The 18,064-nt window shown below is 52.9% G+C and overlaps 1 protein-coding gene across 1 annotated transcript in view; it reads right to left on the bottom strand.

Annotated features, from left to right (window-relative positions):
• Positions 1-511: 511 nt before the first annotated feature.
• Positions 512-18,064, bottom strand: part of PLEKHG4 (pleckstrin homology and RhoGEF domain containing G4) — a 51,247-nt gene continuing 33,694 nt past the window's right edge. Inside the window, exons 12-21 of the mRNA XM_056862858.1 lie at positions 10,564-11,465; positions 8,771-9,020; positions 7,575-7,664; positions 6,896-7,120; positions 5,217-5,387; positions 3,718-3,895; positions 2,727-2,843; positions 2,389-2,634; positions 1,126-1,322; positions 512-636 (exon numbers count right to left, since the gene is read on the bottom strand). Of these exons, the coding sequence (XP_056718836.1) occupies positions 631-636; positions 1,126-1,322; positions 2,389-2,634; positions 2,727-2,843; positions 3,718-3,895; positions 5,217-5,387; positions 6,896-7,120; positions 7,575-7,664; positions 8,771-9,020; positions 10,564-11,465 (2,382 nt within the window). The 3' untranslated portion in view covers positions 512-630. The remainder of the gene's footprint in view (positions 637-1,125; positions 1,323-2,388; positions 2,635-2,726; positions 2,844-3,717; positions 3,896-5,216; positions 5,388-6,895; positions 7,121-7,574; positions 7,665-8,770; positions 9,021-10,563; positions 11,466-18,064) is intronic.

Genomic DNA, 18,064 nt, shown 5'->3' on the forward strand with positions numbered 1-18,064 from the left:
ATACCAGGCAAACCTAAACAAAGAGAACAGGCCTGGATAACAAGGTTCAACCTAAGAGAGGGCATTTCCCCCAAAAAATAAATAACTTTGCTTCCTTCTGCCCTTTCGAAAAAAGGTTAAAACTGTGCAGCTTGCAGAAAAAACTCGTCAACTGAAAACCAAAACGTGAGCAGTAAATAGTTTCCTGATGACTGATCTCTCCAGTCTGTTTGGTGCAGACTGCTGGTCATTCATCTAAGCAGGCTCACATCCAGCCCAACAAACCTCGACGTTTGGGCACTGAGCCCCTTCCCCTTCCCACCATCACCCCTATTTTGCTCTTGCTTGCTGGGGCTTCCAGTTCCCCAGGTCCAGCCATCATATAGCTTCCTGACGAGCTAACAGAAGGAAACTGGGTGGCTCGGATCCGACCGCAACAGCCTCCATGGAATAAGACAGGTCTGTGCCTCGAAATGGCAGTCTTGGTTCACTCTTCAATTGAACTGAGTGACACTACTTAAAAAAAAAAAAGGTCTGGTCAGCTGTGGACCTGGAGGGACACTAGTCTCCCCAGAGAGTGTGGTAGCCTCTGGGGCACTGTAGGGAAGTTCCTTCTTTCGGGCTCCTCCAAAACGTCACAGAAACTGGTATTCAAACCTGCAAAACAGCATCATACACAGTCAGGGCATCTGGGAGACTGTCACAGATAGCTGTCCACTGGAAGGGACCAATCCTCCATGTTCCTGGCATGAGAGCCAGCGTGGTGGTTTGGAGCGGTGGACTCTGATTTGGAGAACCGGGTTCGATTCCCCACTCCTCCACATGAGTGGCGGAGGCATATAAAAACCAACTCTTCTTCTTCTTCCCTCCCCCTGCCATTTACCAACACAGTCTAAGTTCCATTTATAGCACAAAGTAGTATCTGTCCACTGACTGGGAAGGATCCCTGTCCAGTAGTGGCTAAGCATATCACTTGACTGCAAGGGCAGTGGTTTACGACAGCCTCTTGGTAAGATAGATAGTGTTGGGGGAGGGGAGAATGGCACAGGTCAAGAAGATGCTTTGGTTGAGTGCCAAGTGTGATCACTTGCAAGGCTAGGAAGATGCACGCATGCTGGCCAAGTCTGCCCACTAGCTCCTCCTTACCGCTGAAACATACTGGCTTTTAGGGAAACAGCTTTTCTCCTCCAGGGGGGAAGCCAAAGAAGAACCCACGGGAGTGGAGAGCGGGGACCCCAGATCTTCACAGAAACTGTCTCGAGGAACACCGGAGACGCAGCCACTGTCAGAGCTGCTGGAGCCGCTGCCGGACATACAGTGGGAAGACTCGGAGCTCTCTGTCGCTGGGTGAAAAGAGGGAAGAACAGTCAGAAAGGATCTGGGCCTGCTGAAGGAACTAACAGAGCCCACCAAAGGTTCCTTGGCGCAGCAGAAGCATCCGGTTCTGGCTCTGATTCCTCAGTGAAATGAAAATAAGGGTGGAGACTACCTGGCAGGAGCCGTGGGGGCACATGGGTGATACGCAATTGGGGGAACAACTCACACACACAGCAAGGAGTCCTATCACAAGTGTGTCCCAGTCAAGCTCCCAACAGTACCAGTTAGGAAGAGACTTCATTTTTTAGAGCGAGTTCACACAAGTCAGTTCCCCTCATACTGACTGACTTGCAAGTGAAAAGCAGCTGTCAGAACACAAACACCATAAACAGAGTTTTTTTCTAACATAAAGCTTTCCCAGGCGAGGATTCACTGAGGATGTGCCCTCATGTGTGTGGAAGTCAGCCCCAAATCTGCTCTTTTCTCTGGTTTCTGGGCTTGCTTTCAGCCTGTGGTTGCGCACCTTGCTCAGAGAGGGTGGAAAGGTGAGAAACCCATTCAAGCTCTGTCTTTCAAATTCTCTACACCTGGCACCAGCCTAGGAAGACATCATTTAGATTGGGGGGGGAGGCAATCTTGTCCAGCCCGTGCATACCGTTTGGCATTTTGAGAACAGGAGTTACAAAGTGGCTGCCACTGGGGACTGGGGCCAATCACAAAATGTCAGGTGGTTGCACGCCAAGCATTTCCTATAATGGAGGTGCTTCTGAATGTGTCTGAATGGATGCTCCTGAGTTCTTTGGAAGCACTTCCTGCCCCAGTGAAGTGGAGGAAAGCCAGGACTCAATATTTATTTTGGAGATGCTTTGGAGATGAAGCAAATGGGAACAGTAAACCCACATGCGGGTACCACAGTACCAACAGGACCACAATGAAGATCGCTGATCTAGATGTTCCTCCCCTCTCCCATTCTGCCTAGCAATCTAGTCTGCCACCTGCAAGAGTTCTGGCCTCTGATGGATTTCCTGGTTGGCCACTGGCTCACACAGTCCAAGGATAACATCCCAGGGGGCAAAGGCACGCCGTACGTACTCATTGAAGGCTGGCTGCTGGTCTCGTTCTCCATCTCATCCTCCTCGATGCAAGTGTCGTCGTTGAAGGGCTGGCCGGCGCTCAGCATGCTCGGCAGCAGGGCCTGATCCAGGTACATGTGCAAGTTGAGGGGCCCGAGCACCGAGCAGGAAGAGGGGCCACCGGTGGGCAGAGGGGCTGGCGATCTCTTGTAGGGGTTGGCGTGGTCAAACAGAGACACGGCGATGGAAGCCCGGGTCCTTGCTCCTGCCACACAGCAACACATGCAGGCATGAGCGCCAATGGGTCGAGGCGCAGGGGGCAGGGAGGTGGAGGCAAGCAGATGGAGCTGGACTTACCCCTGCCTTTCATAATGTAATCGATGGCGCGGTCGTGGATGGCAGCTTCACTTGGCTTGATGTCCAGGAAAGGCTTGTTGCCCACACCCATGGACACCATCTCCTGCATGCGGATTTCTGGTGGGGAGACAAGAGGCCCTGGTGAAAATGTCACCGTCTACACAGGCTCTTCCTCGTGTTGCGACCTCCCGTGGCTCTCTGGCTCTCCAGCAAGATAAGCTTATCCTTGGTGAATGCGTGGTCCACCAGCCCCCCCCCCCACAAATCCCTCACCCTGGGCTACAACATTGTTGGCGTCTGGTAGGGCGACCAGAGGCAACAGAGGACGAGCTCATGGTCTGAAGAAGGAGCATCAGCAGAGGAAGCTTCTCTCCCTTCTTCAGCACTGTGGCAGGACACGTTGTGCCCAACAAAATTCCACCTGCTCCACATGAAGCCCTCTGTGGCCATCGCTGCAGGCTGGTCAAAGTTTTTCCCTTTTTTAAGCGGCAATACCCATCTTTTCTCCCCACTATGGACCCAAAGTGATGTTAACATCATTCTCCCATTTTTTATCCTCACATCAACAACCCTGAAGTAGCAATAGACAAGAGAAAGAGTCCAGTAGCACCTTAAAGACTAACAAAATTTCTGGAAGGGTGGGAGCTTTTGTGAGTCACAGCTCACAGTTCACACCCTGCCAGAAATTTTTTTAAGTCTTTAAGGTGCTACTGGACTTCTGCTCTTTTCTGCTGCTACAGACAGACTAACACAGCTACCCATTGTGATCTAACCCTGAAGTAGCTTAGGCTGAGCAAGATTCACTGGACAAAGGACACCCACTGAGCTTCCACTGCAGAGTGGGGATTCAAACCTGGATCTCCCAAATCCTACTCTGCCACTAACTGTGACACCTTGCTGGCTGCAGAAAATACTCCTGCTTCTTCCCCCTGCCTTGGGGAGGGCTCCACTGATGCAGAAAACCAGCGGTGCGAGTTGCATTCAGACCAACCTTTGTTGCGAGCAGCCTGCTCCCACAGGATTTTGGTGATGTCGCTGGTCCAAGCCTGCTTGGTCTCTGGGCTGCTGGCCTGCAGGATATACGTGTCGCTCGATTTCCGCCGCCTAAACCAGATCTCAAAGCGCAGGCCGCTCTCGCCCGAGTTCTCCGTAAGGCCGATGTCCGCTGTCTGCATTGGAGGGAGAGGGGAGCTCAAAATCCAAGATGCATGGAGGGAACCTGCTGGGCTGGACATCCATGTGGTTGAGAGCAGGAGGACAGGAAAGAGGGAGGCATGGGTCGTGTTGAGGAGGGGTGGTCACTCTGCCCCCCACTGCTGATAAAATGGGACACGGGAATTTCCCAGTTGTTAGTGCTACTTGTAAACTGACCTGAAAAGAAGTTGAATACGAGAACCTGCCTTATAGTGAATCAGACCATCATGACATCAAGGTCAGTATTTTCTACTCAGACTGGCCGCAGCTCTCCAGGGTCTCATGCTGAGGCCTTTTACATCACCTACCACTGTTAAGTCACCGTGGGGGAACACACGAGGTCGGAGACGGAGTTCCAACAGCAACCGCTTTATTGTGCAAACAAGAACAGAACTAACTACAGTGACCAGACCCCTGCCTATATGCCTGCTTGGCCGCCTGCGGCCACTCCCCCCACAACCATGATTGTGGGGGGAACCCCAGTAGCCAATGGGAACATACAGTTCAGGAGCCTTGGGGACTCCAAGCTGCCCTGGGTTTCCCCTGATGCAATTACAAGGAGCTTCATTCCCTTGATTCAATCACACACATACATGCATACATAACCACCACCTTATCCCTTTAGCTGGAGATGCCTGGGATTGAATCTGAGACCTTCTGCATGCCAAGCAGATGCTCTACCACTGAGCCACTGCCCCTGGTTCTAAAATGTTCAGCCTTTTCTAGGCTTGATGGGTATGTGATAAAATCACAGAATCTGGATCTATTGCCTCTCATATTTTTATCTTGCCTTTTCTCCAAGATGCTCAGGGCAGTGTACACTGGTCTTCCCTCTTTCGTTTTATTCTAACAGCACCCTTGTAAAGTAGACTAGGCTGAGAGTGACTGGCCCATGGTCCCCCAGAGAGATTCCACAGCTGTAAATGGCTTGCCCAACTTGTGACGCACCAAGCCCAGTGCAGCCCCTTAGCCTCATGTGGTGGCTCACCAGGGACTCAAGGAACATCCTATTTCACCACCTGCCCATCAAACACGAGGGTAGGGAAACACATGGCAGGCCACACTGCAGGGCTCTGAGGGTGTGCTCATCAATCACGCAGGCCTGTCCTGATTGGTAAGCCAAGCTATAATCTGGTAACCAGAATGTGTGAATACAGTCCGGTTATGGGATACACTACTCCCCTCCCTCTGTCCCCTGCATATATGCTGCAAAGATGGTCCCTCCTACCAGACCTGTCCCACCAACCCTACACGAGAGGCTGGCCTGACGTGAAGCAGCAAATGGAGGAGGCTTGCCTTGAAGGAGCGCTTGTAGATGTAGACGTCGAGCCCCCCCTCGATCCGTTTGGGCTTGCTGAAGAGGATCAGGTCCTCAAAGAGGAACACGTGGCGCTGGCACTTCCTGCGCCCCAGGGAGACGCTGAACTCGTCCTGGCGCACCAGCTGCCCCTGCTCCTTGAGATTCACCTGGGTGCAGAACGTGATCGGTTAGGCAGGAGGAGGGGCCCGCAGGGACCAGAGGAGGCAAATATTCCCCTGTAGGTAAAAGCAGCCCAACAGTCATCTGTTGCAGCCGGCCAAGGAGGAGGCGAGGGGGTGGAGAGACAGATGAGGAAGCAGGTAACACCAGCTCATTCCTCCTGTCAGGGCAACTTAGACCTCATAAGTACCAAGTCTGATGGTGGCTCACCAGGGCGACTGGTGGCTGCTCCTCTAAAGTCTTTCTTTCACTATGGGTCTTTCTTTCACTATGGGTCTTTCTTTCACTATGGGAATAATGGTTCAAGGTTGTCACTGGGAATACATGAGATAGATATGCCCAAATAAGACTGTTCTGGTGCAGATTGACAAGCAGTTTGTGAAGGAAATTAAAAGCTTCCCACTTTTTTTCAGGATGCCAAGGATTCTCTTTGGTCTCCAGAGTTCTGTCCTTTTCAACAGAACATAAGAAAAGCTTTCAAGACCGAACCTGAAGTTCATCTAATCCAGAATCTATTTTGAACGTCTGCCATTCAGATATCTTAAGGAAACTCAGAAAGAATTACATGACGTGCTAGCCCTCCCTTGCTGCAGATCCTCAGCAACAGGTATTTGGCTGGTAGTACGTGCCATGGCACATGGTGCAGAGTGGCCATGCACGTGTGGCAATGTGAACCCTTTCCCGCTAACAGGCTCTATGATGAGGTGGGAGTGAGGCACAGGCCTCAAGTGGCAGAGTGTGGGTGGTGGCAACCACTGAAGCTGCCTTGCCCTGTTCTCATCGTCACCCCTGCCACACACCTGGAAGCCAGACGTGTGAGAGTTCGCAAAGCCCAGCCGGACACGCGAAGCTCGCTGCTCTGTTTAAAAATGCTCGAGGAGTTAAGAAGATGGGCACAGAGGGTACGCCATCTCCAGAGGTTGTGCGGTAGAGGTACGCAGACAAAAAAAGGGGGGAGAATAAAGCTACTACCGATATACAAAAATGGACCAGAAAAAGGAACAGGAAAAAAGATATGTTCAAGATATACACAAATCAAATCTGCTATTCAGAATAAATAGATTCTAATCAAGTTAAATATCCTTTAATAAATAAAGTATCCACAGCCTACAAAATGAGACCATGAACAGCCACGTCCTCCATGATTATTAATGACAACATTTGGTAGGTTATGAACATTTTATTTATTAAAGAATAGTTTACTGGATTAGATTCTATTTATTCCAAATATCATATTTCATTTGTATATACCTTGTAGAAACCTTTTTTCTTCCATTTTTTCTGGTTTATTTTGGGGGGGATGACCAGTGGGTGGTGTCCACAAGCAGCCCCCACTTGCTGAGCTTCTGCTACCTTTCCCAGAGCTCCCAATTCAACGGGCTCAGAGAATCCTGGGAGCAGCCTGAACCTTTGCGGGAGGGGCTTCTGGCCCCTGGCCCCTGCTTGGGTCTCTGAACCTCTCCCCACCACTCAGCCCTCGCCAGGCGGGACGTACGTCGCAGTCTCGAATGGCGTCCATGGCCAGGAGGTCGTTGCCGTGCCGCAGCTGGAAGCGCACCATCTCCTCGGCGGCCCGCAGGTAGAACAGCTCCTGCTCCTGCGCCTCCCCGCACTGCTTGATGAGGTCCTTCAGGAGGAGGGCATACTTGCTCATGCGCTGGATCGGCTTCAGGAGGTAGGAAGCCAGGTCCATCTTGTCCCCCAGCTGCATCTGCTTGAACTGAAAGCCAAAGTCAGAGGTGACCGCAGGGGCAGATGGGGACACTAAAGCAGGTCGAGAGCCAGATTAGCCGAGTGGCCCGAGTGGCGCTGCAGAGGCATCTTGGCCCGGCTGGTGGCGACATGCTGCCCACAGACCGCTGTGATGCTGCCCCTGCTGCTTGGCTCGACTCGCTCCTGGTTGCCAGCGGACCCCCCAGAGCATTGCCCCACTGGGAACTCCCCCAGTGAGTTGAAATGCCAGTCCGCCCTGGGTGACTAAGCAGGGCTGAACGAGCAGCAGGCACCAGAGGGATGAACCCTTCGGATCATAAAGCAGCACGGCGGCTCAACCCTAAATCCAGACTGCAGCATCTCTGGGCCTGGCATGCGCTCTGCCCCAGGGAAATGGGCACTCTCTTCAGAAGGGGAAGGGGGAGGGGAGTGCAGGCCAACATTCCCAGGGCAGCTTTTACCTTGAAGAAAGTGTTTCCGTGGCTAGCCAGGAGTGAGTCGGACTTGGGCTTGTTTTTGCTGTACAGGGCGTACATTCCGAACTGGTCTTTCTGCAGAAGGGGTAGAAACACAGCCGGAGTCAGGTCATGGATTTCCCATTACGTACATAATATCATATCCTTGGTACACTGATGGGCTATCCCAGCAACAGAGGCATGTAGACAGGCATGCTATAAATGGGGAACTGAGGTGAAGCGTGGTGTGGAGTCTGTGCTGACTGCCAGAGGCCCTCATGACTTTCTCTGTTTGTAAGGGCCCTGCTGATAGGGTTGCCAGAAAGATCCCTCGAATGCCTCCTGGCTGTTATTTGGCTGACTCCAAAGGATCACTATTCTTCACCAACACCAAGAAGAACTCTTCTCGACAGCTTCCCATTAGACCCACCTAGCCAGCGACAGCCATACTGGGATAACAGGATTCAGGCAGGTAACCTGGCCTCTTGTACCTGAGGCTTAATCCATTTCAGACCTACTAAGATCCTGCCTTGAGTGCCCTCCCCATCACAGTCAATGGTGGCAGGCTCCCTGTGACTGGGCCATTTCTGTGGTGGCACTCTGACTGTGGAATACCCTTCCCATAGATATTGGCCTTGTCTCCTCATTTTTTTGGTTCCTGGCTAAGACTTTTTTTTTTTTTTTTACCCAGACTTTTGGTCAATTCTGCTTTATTTGTTCATATCTGAAGAAGAGTTGTTTTTTTTATATGCCGATTTTCTCCACGTTTTTAAGGAGAATCAAACCGGCTTACAATCACAATCCCTTCCTCTCCCCACAACAGATACTTTGTGAGGTAGGTGAGGCTGCGAGAGTTTGGCACCAGAGAGTTTGGGGAGGACGGTGACTGGCCCAAGGTCACCCAGCTGGCTTCATGTGGAGAAGTGGGAAATCAAACCTGCTTCTCCAGATTAGAGTCCACGGCTCTTAACCACTGCAACAGGCTGGCTTAGTTCAGGGTGGGGACTCGTGGGCATGTATGGGGGAGGCAGGGAAGGGAAGTGGGGAAGATCCTCCTAGCTTGCTAGCAGCAGTTCTGCGTCACATGGATTTTATTTCTGAAGCCGCCCAGGAAGCCTGCGGGAGCAAGCAGGGCTCCATTGGAGGCCCGTCCTGCCCACTGAATTCCTCTCCCCTGGTCATGATCCCCAGGCTCAGCTTACATGTCTCAGGAAGCAGTGGCTGACACGCAGAGGGTGGTTGCAGCAGCTCTCCAGCTCCCGCAGGAAGTACTGGCTGTGGAAGTCGTAGAGCTTCTCCAGGTTCCCAAAGATGACGCTTCGCTTCCCCCGAAGGTCCTGGGGCAGGTCCACCCGCTCCATCTCCGGGAAGTAGCTCTCAATGATGTAGCGCAGGGACCGGACGTACTCCTGCTCCGTCGTCACCATCTCGTCGATGATATGCCGCAGTTTGCTGTGCGAGAAATGGGGGGGCGGGGGGAAGAAGGGACGATTGTAAAGAGTTTCGTGTTCCGGTGCAACATGTCCCAGCAAAACTCCACAGCGGGGCTGCGTCTGTTGTGTCAATGCAAATACATCAAGCCCATCAACACCATAGGGCATGACAACCCAGCAAAGAATCCCCGTGGAGAGGTATGTGTTATTGATTTCAGACTGTTGGTTGTAAAAGTATAATCACTGTTGTGTTCAGCTGCTGCTTTTGCAGTCGGCCAACACACTCCTACAGGTGCAACCACAAGCAGGTGGACATTCTGCAAGGTGAGCTCAAGGCAGCCAACAAGGATTTTTCTCTGTGCCCCTCCCCAGCTAGACCAACCAGGCAAACAATTGACCATGTCTGTGGCAGAGATGCAATCTGTCTGTGCATGTGTGCGCGCGTATATGGGAGGGAAGGCCCAGGCTGCCTGAGCGCTGGCACCCAACAAGCACCATGCCAGCCTCCCAGAGAAGGACTCTGTTCTTCCTCTTTGTATCCATGCCAGCCCCTTCCCAGACTATGACCAGAAGGAGGAATCTGAGGGAGAGCCAGAACCCCTCCCTCAGAAGGGGAGATCCATGCCCACTGGTTGCTGTTTGATGCATGGAACACGGGCAACAGGCAGACACACTTTTATGGCTCGTGACCAACTAGACCAGACTCCCTCCACCCTCCTCCCTCCCAGATATCCCTATGGGTTAAGGAAGGAGGATGCCCCCCAGCCACTTGCCATTATGGCCTTTCCCCAAGTTTTAGTTCTTCCTTCATCTTGTCAGTCTACACCCGCCACACGGCACTAAGTAGCACTTGAGATTCGGGATGCTTCCACCCTGCAAACATCTGCTGCTTTTACACCACTTTAACTGTCACGCAGAATTAGGTTTACACACAAGCCAGGTAAAATACACTTTAGGGACTCAGATTATGAGGGTCCTCTAATTATAAACTCCCACCACCACCAAATCCCCATTTTGCAGGTAATGTTACGGAGCCTCCTGAATTTGGCATAGCCGAGGGTAACAGTGCTCACTCTGCAGCTCAAGAAGAGCCACATCCACAGCATCAACCAAAAGAGACACGTTTACATCCATCCCTGGCATGAGGGCTGCTCCTCAGGGAGGTTCAGTGTACCCGTCCCTCCAGCAGTGTCTGTTTCAAGGTGGGAACCACTTGCCAACCACAGTCCCCACCGGACAAGAACTTTGCCCACCCTCCTGAAACACGGGGCAGGTGTCACAGTGGGGAAACAGTGCTCAGAAGAGCCACAGGTGGCATGGCAAACAGCCACATGTAGCTCCCAAGCCACAGCATGTCTTAATCTGGCCCTGCAGTCATTAACTTCCAACTTGTAGATTATGGAGAATTCTGTTAGATCTCTCTCTCTCTCTCTAGCACACAAATCTCTAGCCGCTTCCTAGTACTTCAATCCCCCCAAGGGAAGGGAGAATTAAACCACATTTCAGCCTGCAGCCCGGCTATGCCTACACTCCAGAGGGAGCAACCCTAACCCTTGGCCTACCTGCCCCAGCTTTTGGCCTCTGGCAAGGATACGCTGCTCCTCCGCTCTTCTTGCACGCAGCCCGCAGCCCAGTCGGTGGGGCCAAGGTGCTGTCGGACCACACTGGTCCGGTCCGCCAGCTCGGTGCTGCTGACTTCCAGACCTTTGATGAAGACCCCCGTGTTGCCGTAGCGGGCTGGCTCGCTCAGCGTCCGCTGGCAGGTGGAGCGCAGGCTCTCGGAGCAGGCCAGGTCGAAACTCTGGGCCTTCCTCAGGATCCTTTTGGGAAACAGCTGCCTTGAGGCGGGGGTAGAGGGGCAGGAAGGCGACGCCTCCAGGGCTTCTGCGATGCTCTCCAGGGTCGACTTCACGTCCCGTGCGCCGTCGGGTGGCTTGGGGGCCTCAGGAGCACTCCTGCTCGGGGTGGGAGCGGCGGCTTGAAGTACGATCCGTTCCCCGGCTCCGACGCCCTCGCGCTGGCCCGCTGTGTTCTCCCTGGCCCACCCAGAAGGCTGCCTGGGCCTCCCCTGGCAGTGAGAGACGCTCGAAGACATGCCAGTCACTGGCCCCCGAGCAGCAGCCCCTTCTGAGGGCATCCTGCCCTCCTGGCCTGGCAAGCTTCGCTCTCCCTCTGGCTGCAGAGACCTCTTGGTCCTCAGGGCGGCTTCGAGCTTCATCTCGAAGGCCAGCTTGGTCTCCTGGCACTTGGACCAGGCAAACTGCCACTGCTTGAGGCCGTTGCTGCTCTGCAGCTGACGCGCCAGCTCCTTTGCCTCCTGGAACCTGGCCTCGCTGATTTCCGGGCGTTGCTCCTTGTAGCCCTCCAGGCATTTGAGGGCTGCCGAGCAGTGCTCCCGGGAACCGCAGTCCTCCATGCTGACGCTGGCGAGCTGGCGCATCCCTTCCAGTGCCCACTCGTATGCCTGTGGGGGGAAGGTGGGGGCGGAACAAAGAGTTTAGCTGGTGAAAACACAGAAAGGCTACTTGGCATCCGAAAGGAGAGAGGAGGGAGGAGGGAAAGGCCTGGCAGAGTGTAAGGGGGAGGGGGGTTGTGGGGCCAAAACAAGTGCCTCTCTATCCGAGGCTTCAGCTGTGCCAGGCCCTGTCATCAGTCTGAATGCCGGCCAAGCTAGCCTCGGATCTGCTCGTTTCTCTGCCAGGCTGCGACGGAGACAGCAGCTTGGCCTCCTGAGGGTTTCCCCTGAGACTTTGCTCAGAGCAGCCTGACAAACACAACCCCGTTCTTCATCACCTTCATGGGGGCTTTCCCGAACCCCTCACTCAGCACCATTTTGCCCTGCCACTCTCTGCAGTCCTCAGTCTGCGGTGGCCATTTCAGCTCCACATTCTCAAGCGCTGTGTGTGCTGGGAGTGGGCAGGCCCCTCCCGGCACTTCAGGTGAGCGACGCCAGGGCCGCGGCGGCCCAGGATGACTGAGACCTCCAACAGATGCTTCGACATGTGTGCAACATACAATCACAGCTGGCAGGATGCTTTTCCAGTCTGGTTGTTGTACTCGGGGCTTCCCAGGGTGATCAGGTAACCCCTTTCTGCTGTAAGGCCTCCCTGCGGCTGCTCTTCACATCTGTTTTCATCGAATCATAGAGTTGGAAGGGACCACCAGGGTCATCTAGTCCAACCCCCTGCACAATACAGGAAATTCATAGCTACCTCCCCCCCACACACACACAGTGACCCATGCTCCATGCCCAGAAGATGGCCAAGGTGCCCTTCCTCTTATAATCTGCCTAAGGTCATAGAGGTCACTTTCTCGTCTCTGTGGAATGTTTCACACAATTATTGGAACCTGGGTTTCTGTGCGCGCGAGATCCCTAGGGGATCAGCAGTGTCCAAAGGCTAGGTGAGAACATCATCCAAATGCCTTTCCGAAGCATTCCAGGATTAGGGTTAGCCTGAGCTGTGATACCTGCCTCCAAGTGCTACGTCTGCCTTGGCCAGATGTGGGCCAAGGGTTGGACACCAGGGACTGTAGGGCTAAGATGCCAGAATCTTCTCAGAAGCAGAGCTTGGAGGGCAAGGCTTGGCCAACAGAAAGGGCTTCCCAGCCGCCTCGGAAGTGAATGGGGAGGCCTCTGTCTTTCTCGTTCCCAGAGACGAGATTAGAGTTTCAGAGGGAACTAGGAACGCCGCAAAGCACGACGTGGGTCCTTTCTGCCAAAACATCGGGGCTCATCTACAAGTTTGGAAAATAACAGAAAACACTGAAAAGTACTCTGGTTACAATATGTGGCCTGCACGCACATTCCTCCTGTCATGGGGGTACAAAACTAGCTCCTCAAGATCCCCTCTTCTCGCGGCCCTAAATTGTGTACCTGAAAAAACAAGTCCAGGTGTGGAAGCATGTCTACGCTGGATTCCTCCCTTCCCCCTGATGGTCTTGACTACAGGTGTTTTCGTCTGTTTGTTTTTTTTGTTTTTTTAATCCCAGATTATGCGACAATCGAGCAGCAGAGGGCCATCTAGCCCAGGGTTGCTGCTAGCCGAAGGCACTTGCCTGGCAGAGGCTTGCTGAGCTCCAGAAGCACAGGAAGATCTGGTTACATTCAGAACAGTCCTTGGACGCAGCAGGGTTCGCTTGGCTCGGACCAGGGCAACGGCAGCCGGGGGCACGTAGGCTCTCCCCGACCAGCTACCCTGCCTCCCGTTGTCATCGTTTCTGTACCCTGAGCCAAGCAGGCTCTGCAGCACTTCCAAAGGCTGCAGGAGCCGCTTGGCTCGGCTTCTTCCAGGGCTGTATTGCTGTCTCGGTCTGCCCTTGATCCGATGTAGGTGAAGGGGAGGGGCAGACGCAGGAAGAAGACAAGGCAGGGCTCCTTCAGAGTTATGCCAAGGACAATTGAGTTTCCTGTCTCAGAACCTCATTAGAGCAAGGTAGTACCGTTCAGCTGTGGGCCAACCACCGCCTACCTAAGAATGCCCTGGAGGCGAGCTCAGTGCATGTACGGTGGGGATGGATGCCTTCATTCCTACCTGTCCCCAGCACACGGGGCATCAACACCCACGGGGCTGTCCTGCAAGTGACTCTTTGGAGGGGCAGACGGTCCTTTCTGCTGTGTTGCTCAAGGGAATTTGGGCCAGACCAATCCCAGCCCAGTTCCTAGTGTAGGCCTGGTCTCCAGTGGGGGACTCAGATCAAGTGGGCCAGGAACACAGCCCTCTGTGGCAGAAGCTGTTTGGCGAATGCAAGCATCGGCTGGCCGTTATTAAGGTGCCAGCCAAGTCTGAGTCAGATGAGCATCCTCGGGCTCCTTGGGAAGGGTTCCCTCTGCCTGTTTGCTTTGCTGCTCCTCGAAGAAGAGGCCAGTAGAAGGCACATCCTATGCAAGCGACGCAACAACACACAGCATCTCCAACATGAGACATGAGGACTTCAGAATCTCTGTCTCCTTGGGATGCAAAGAGACTTCCCACAAGTGGAGGACTGCTAAAATCAGGGTGTCGGGCAGAAGAAAGGAACAAATGCCCAGCGCCTGGCACCTCCTGCCCTACCCCCACCATCCTTCTTTGTGCTGAGCGCCCAGCCTCCCTCACTGCGCATGCAAAGCAGCTGGGAAGCCATTTGCAAGCATGGGCTGCATCTGTGACTCTGGCAGACCCCAGAGTGGCAGCAGCAACCCCCCCCCCCCAACCTCACCACATTCCCAGCCTCAGACAGACACGTGACCAGCTCCCCACCCCTGGGCCATCCATCAAATGAGTTTAGACAAGCGTGAATCCTGAATTCACCCACCAGAATCAGTCGGGCTCAACTTCTAACACAGTTTCGAAAAACTAGAGGTTTTTTTGCAGCTTTTCTAAAGCAGAGTGCAGCTCAGCCCTATCAGGCACAGGCGGGCCCATTCGGAAACTAGTTCCACTGGATCCCCCTCTGCAGGGACAAGCAAAATGTGATGGGGGGGGGGGGGGGATAACAAGCAAAGGACATATGATTGAACTTTATCAGGCCTTTAAAAGAAAAGACGGGAGGTAATTCACGTCTCCCGGTGGCTCTCATCTCTAATATGCATTTGTCCAGCTTTGAAAAGCCTGTTTGCATCTTTTTGCACCTTCTACAGATTGCAAAGGTTTGAATGAGGACGAAGCACACAGCCAGTCACCGGGTGCCAGTGAAAAGGAACTTGGTCTGCATGCATAATGCTTGAGAACCAGTGTGGTGCAGTGGTTAGCTGTCGGGCTAGGATCTGGGAGAGTGGGGTTCGAGCCCACTCCGCCATGGAATCTCACTGGGTGACCTTGGGCCAGTCACGCTCTCAGCCTAACCTACTCTGCAAGGTTGTTGTAAGGATAAAATGGAGGAAAGGGGGATGATGTAAGCAGCTTTGGATCTTTGTTGGGGAGAAAGGCGGGGGATGTACAGTTCTGGTCACACCACCTAAAAAAGGATATTACAGAGCTTGAGAAGGTGCAAAAAAGAGCAACCAAAGTGATTAGGGGACTAGAGCAACTGTCCTATGGGGAGTGGTTAAGACGCTTAGGGCTGTTTAGCTTGGAAAGAAGGCGGATGAGGGGAGACATGATAGAGGTCTATAAAATTATGCATGGTTTGGAGAGAGTGGACAGGGAGAAGTTTTTCTCCCTCTCCCATAATACTAGAACACGGGGTCATCTGCTAAAGCTGGAGGGTGAGAGATTCAAAACAGATAAAAGGAAGTATTTTTTCACAAAACACATAGTTAAATTGTGGAACTCCCTGCCCCAGGATGTGGTGATGGCTGCCAGCTTGGAGGGCTTTAAGAGGGGAGTGGACATATTCATGAAGGAGAGGGGTATTCATGGCTGTTAGTTAGAATGGATACTAGTCATGCTGCTTACCTATTCTCTCTAGTATCAGAGGAGCATGCCTATTATTTTGGGTGTGGTGGAACACAGGCAGGATGGTGCTGCTGCACTCGTCTTGTTAGTGGCTTCCTAGAGGCACCTGGTTGGCCACTGTGTGAATAGACTGCTGGACTTGATGGGCCTTGGTCTGATCCAGCAGGGCCTTTCTTATGTTCTTATGATGAATGAAATAAAAGAACTAAAAGTAAATCAGAATTTAGCCTCCTGGGAATCCCAGATTCAATACAGCTTGGAAGCCAAGTTTTTAGCACTCACGGTTGGACGTCAGTGTTGAAAATTATGGGTGGCATCAGGGCACTGCTGCATGAAATGTGGTAAATCTGTGGTTGGATCTCAAAATGTCTTTAATTTTATAGTAAAGCAGCTGCTCCCTAAATTGAATTGGGGCCACTGTGCTGGAGGGAGGGATGGTTAAATCAGCGCCCCCATCCCCGCCCCATACTATTTACTTAGTCTAAGCCCTCCCCAAATGATTTGTCCTAGTGGGAAAAATACAGGTACCCATATATTTTCCTCTAGCAGGACAGACAGCAGCTTTTAATTGGTGGGGGGAGGATTTAGCTCATAGGACAGATCTTGAAGTTGTTGAAGGCTGGCTCTTTTTGTGCTGCACAGTTCCTATTTATGTCCCCCCCCCCCATACACATCTTATGCACTTTTTTGCTTTTCCCTCTGCCATGCCAGATCTTGCTTACAGTTTTTTAAATTCTTGCAAAGGGCAGAACTACAAAGATTTCCCCTTCCTGAAATACTGAAGTTGGCCAGCCTAACAGGCTGATGAAGAGTTTGCACTCATTCAAGTCGGGCCAGGGGCGTGCACCTCCTCCCGAGACTTGGCTTTGTGCCAGAAGGGAGCACAGAAAGATGCTAATGCGGACGATCTCGCCATACCTCCCACCGGCCTCGTAGGCCTGCAACAGGCTAGTTTAACAGCCAGCTTTTGTCTCAGGGAGCACAATGCGTCTAACTTTCTGCTCTCCCTGGAGGCTGTCTGGGTAGACGCTAAAACAAGTAGCTCCTGAGCATTTGCTCAGGATCACACCTGTAGCACAGCCAAGTTTTTCCTGCTCCTTTTCTTGTTCAGCCGCCAGTTTCGCCAAGCTCAGGCTCAGCTAGTGTGCAAGGGTGGGATGTCCTAAGGGGCAAGCAGATTTTGCTCCAGAAAGAATCTCAAGCTGGCTGGGGAATCTTGAAATGGGGTCCAAACCCAGGAGAAGAAGAAGAGTTAGTTTTTATATGCCGACTTTCTCTACCACTTAAGGAAGAATCAAACTGGCTTAGAATCACCTTCCCTTCCCCTCTCCACAACAGACACCCTGTGAGGTAGGTGGGCCTGAGAGTGTGTGACTAGTCCAAGGTCACCCAGCTGGCTTCGTGTGTAGGAGTGAGGAAACAAATCCAGTTCACCAGATTAGCTTCGGCCGCTCATGTGGAGGAGTGGGGAATCGAACCCGGTTCTCCAGATCAGAGTCCGCCACTCCAAACCACCGCTCTTAACCACTACACCACGCTGGCTCTCTAGTTCCAGGAGGAGCACAGGAGGGAGATGCCATCTGAAATGGCCCCTCTGGTTCCTCCTCACCACTAGGGGCATTCTTCATCCACTGTGCTCTAGAAATAAACTTTGTGCACTGAAAGAAAGGGAAGGGGGGTTGAGGCTGATGCTCCATTAGCACTGTCTAAAGCAAGCCTGCTTCTTCTACTACCCCCCCCCACACACACATACATACACCTTGGTTAAATTGCACGTTTGTAAATCTGCCACTTTGAGTTGCCGATGTTCCAAGTAAACTAACCCTGTAAAAGTCTTCCGGGGAGCCTCTGCTTGAAGAATGGAAAGCTCCAAGCATCATTGTCTTGTTCTGCCAAAGCTGAAAAGTGGAGCCTAAAGGCCAGCCTGCGACAGTCTTGGTGGGTTGGTTCAGAGGACCAAAAAACAACCCTGGCCTTGAGACTAGTTCACTGCCCCTGTTAGGACTCCTGGTTACAACTGCTCTACTGCGGCCTATGAGGAGGTCTCTCTTGTCACGAGATAGAAACCAGATCTTGGGCCTTCAACAGCTGGGCCAAACTCGCCGACACACACAAGTCCCTGACTCCCCATCAGCTGTGCCCATGTGAGAATTTTTTTCCAAATGCCAGAGGACTGGAGTGGGCATCTCCCCACTCCAATTACTGAACCCAGACAGAAACTCGGCCTCCACTCAAAAACACAACCCGACCAACGCAAAGGAAATCAGTTGAAGAGGCATACCTTCACGGTTCTACCGAGAGGGTCCATAGCACAGGGCAAGCTTCAAGTCCCCAGGGCTGCTCTCCCTCATCCTTTGCAGCCGAGCCTGAAGGCCTGAGCAACCAATGAGGGGAGCCCCCCCCCCCCCGCACAAGCAAATGCTGCCTGCCGAAATACCAGATGGACTGTCCCTGGTAACTGGAAGAAAGAAGGGGTGGGGGGCGGGGTGGGGGAAGGGGAAGGGCCGCTAGCACGGCTGGAGCCAGCCGGAGAGGACCCGGGCAGCCTCCCTCGTGCGCTCCGCCACAGAGCACTGCTTCTCGCCAAAGAAAAGAGTGCAACCTCTCCTCTCGCAAGACACGCACACGCAAGGGTACCCATGCACACCCCTCCAAAGGCTGCCTGGATCTCTCACAAGCACAAGGACCT

The sequence above is a fragment of the Euleptes europaea genome, chromosome 17, assembly GCF_029931775.1.
Source record: "Euleptes europaea isolate rEulEur1 chromosome 17, rEulEur1.hap1, whole genome shotgun sequence".
In the NCBI taxonomy this organism is placed as follows: domain Eukaryota; kingdom Metazoa; phylum Chordata; class Lepidosauria; order Squamata; family Sphaerodactylidae; genus Euleptes; species Euleptes europaea.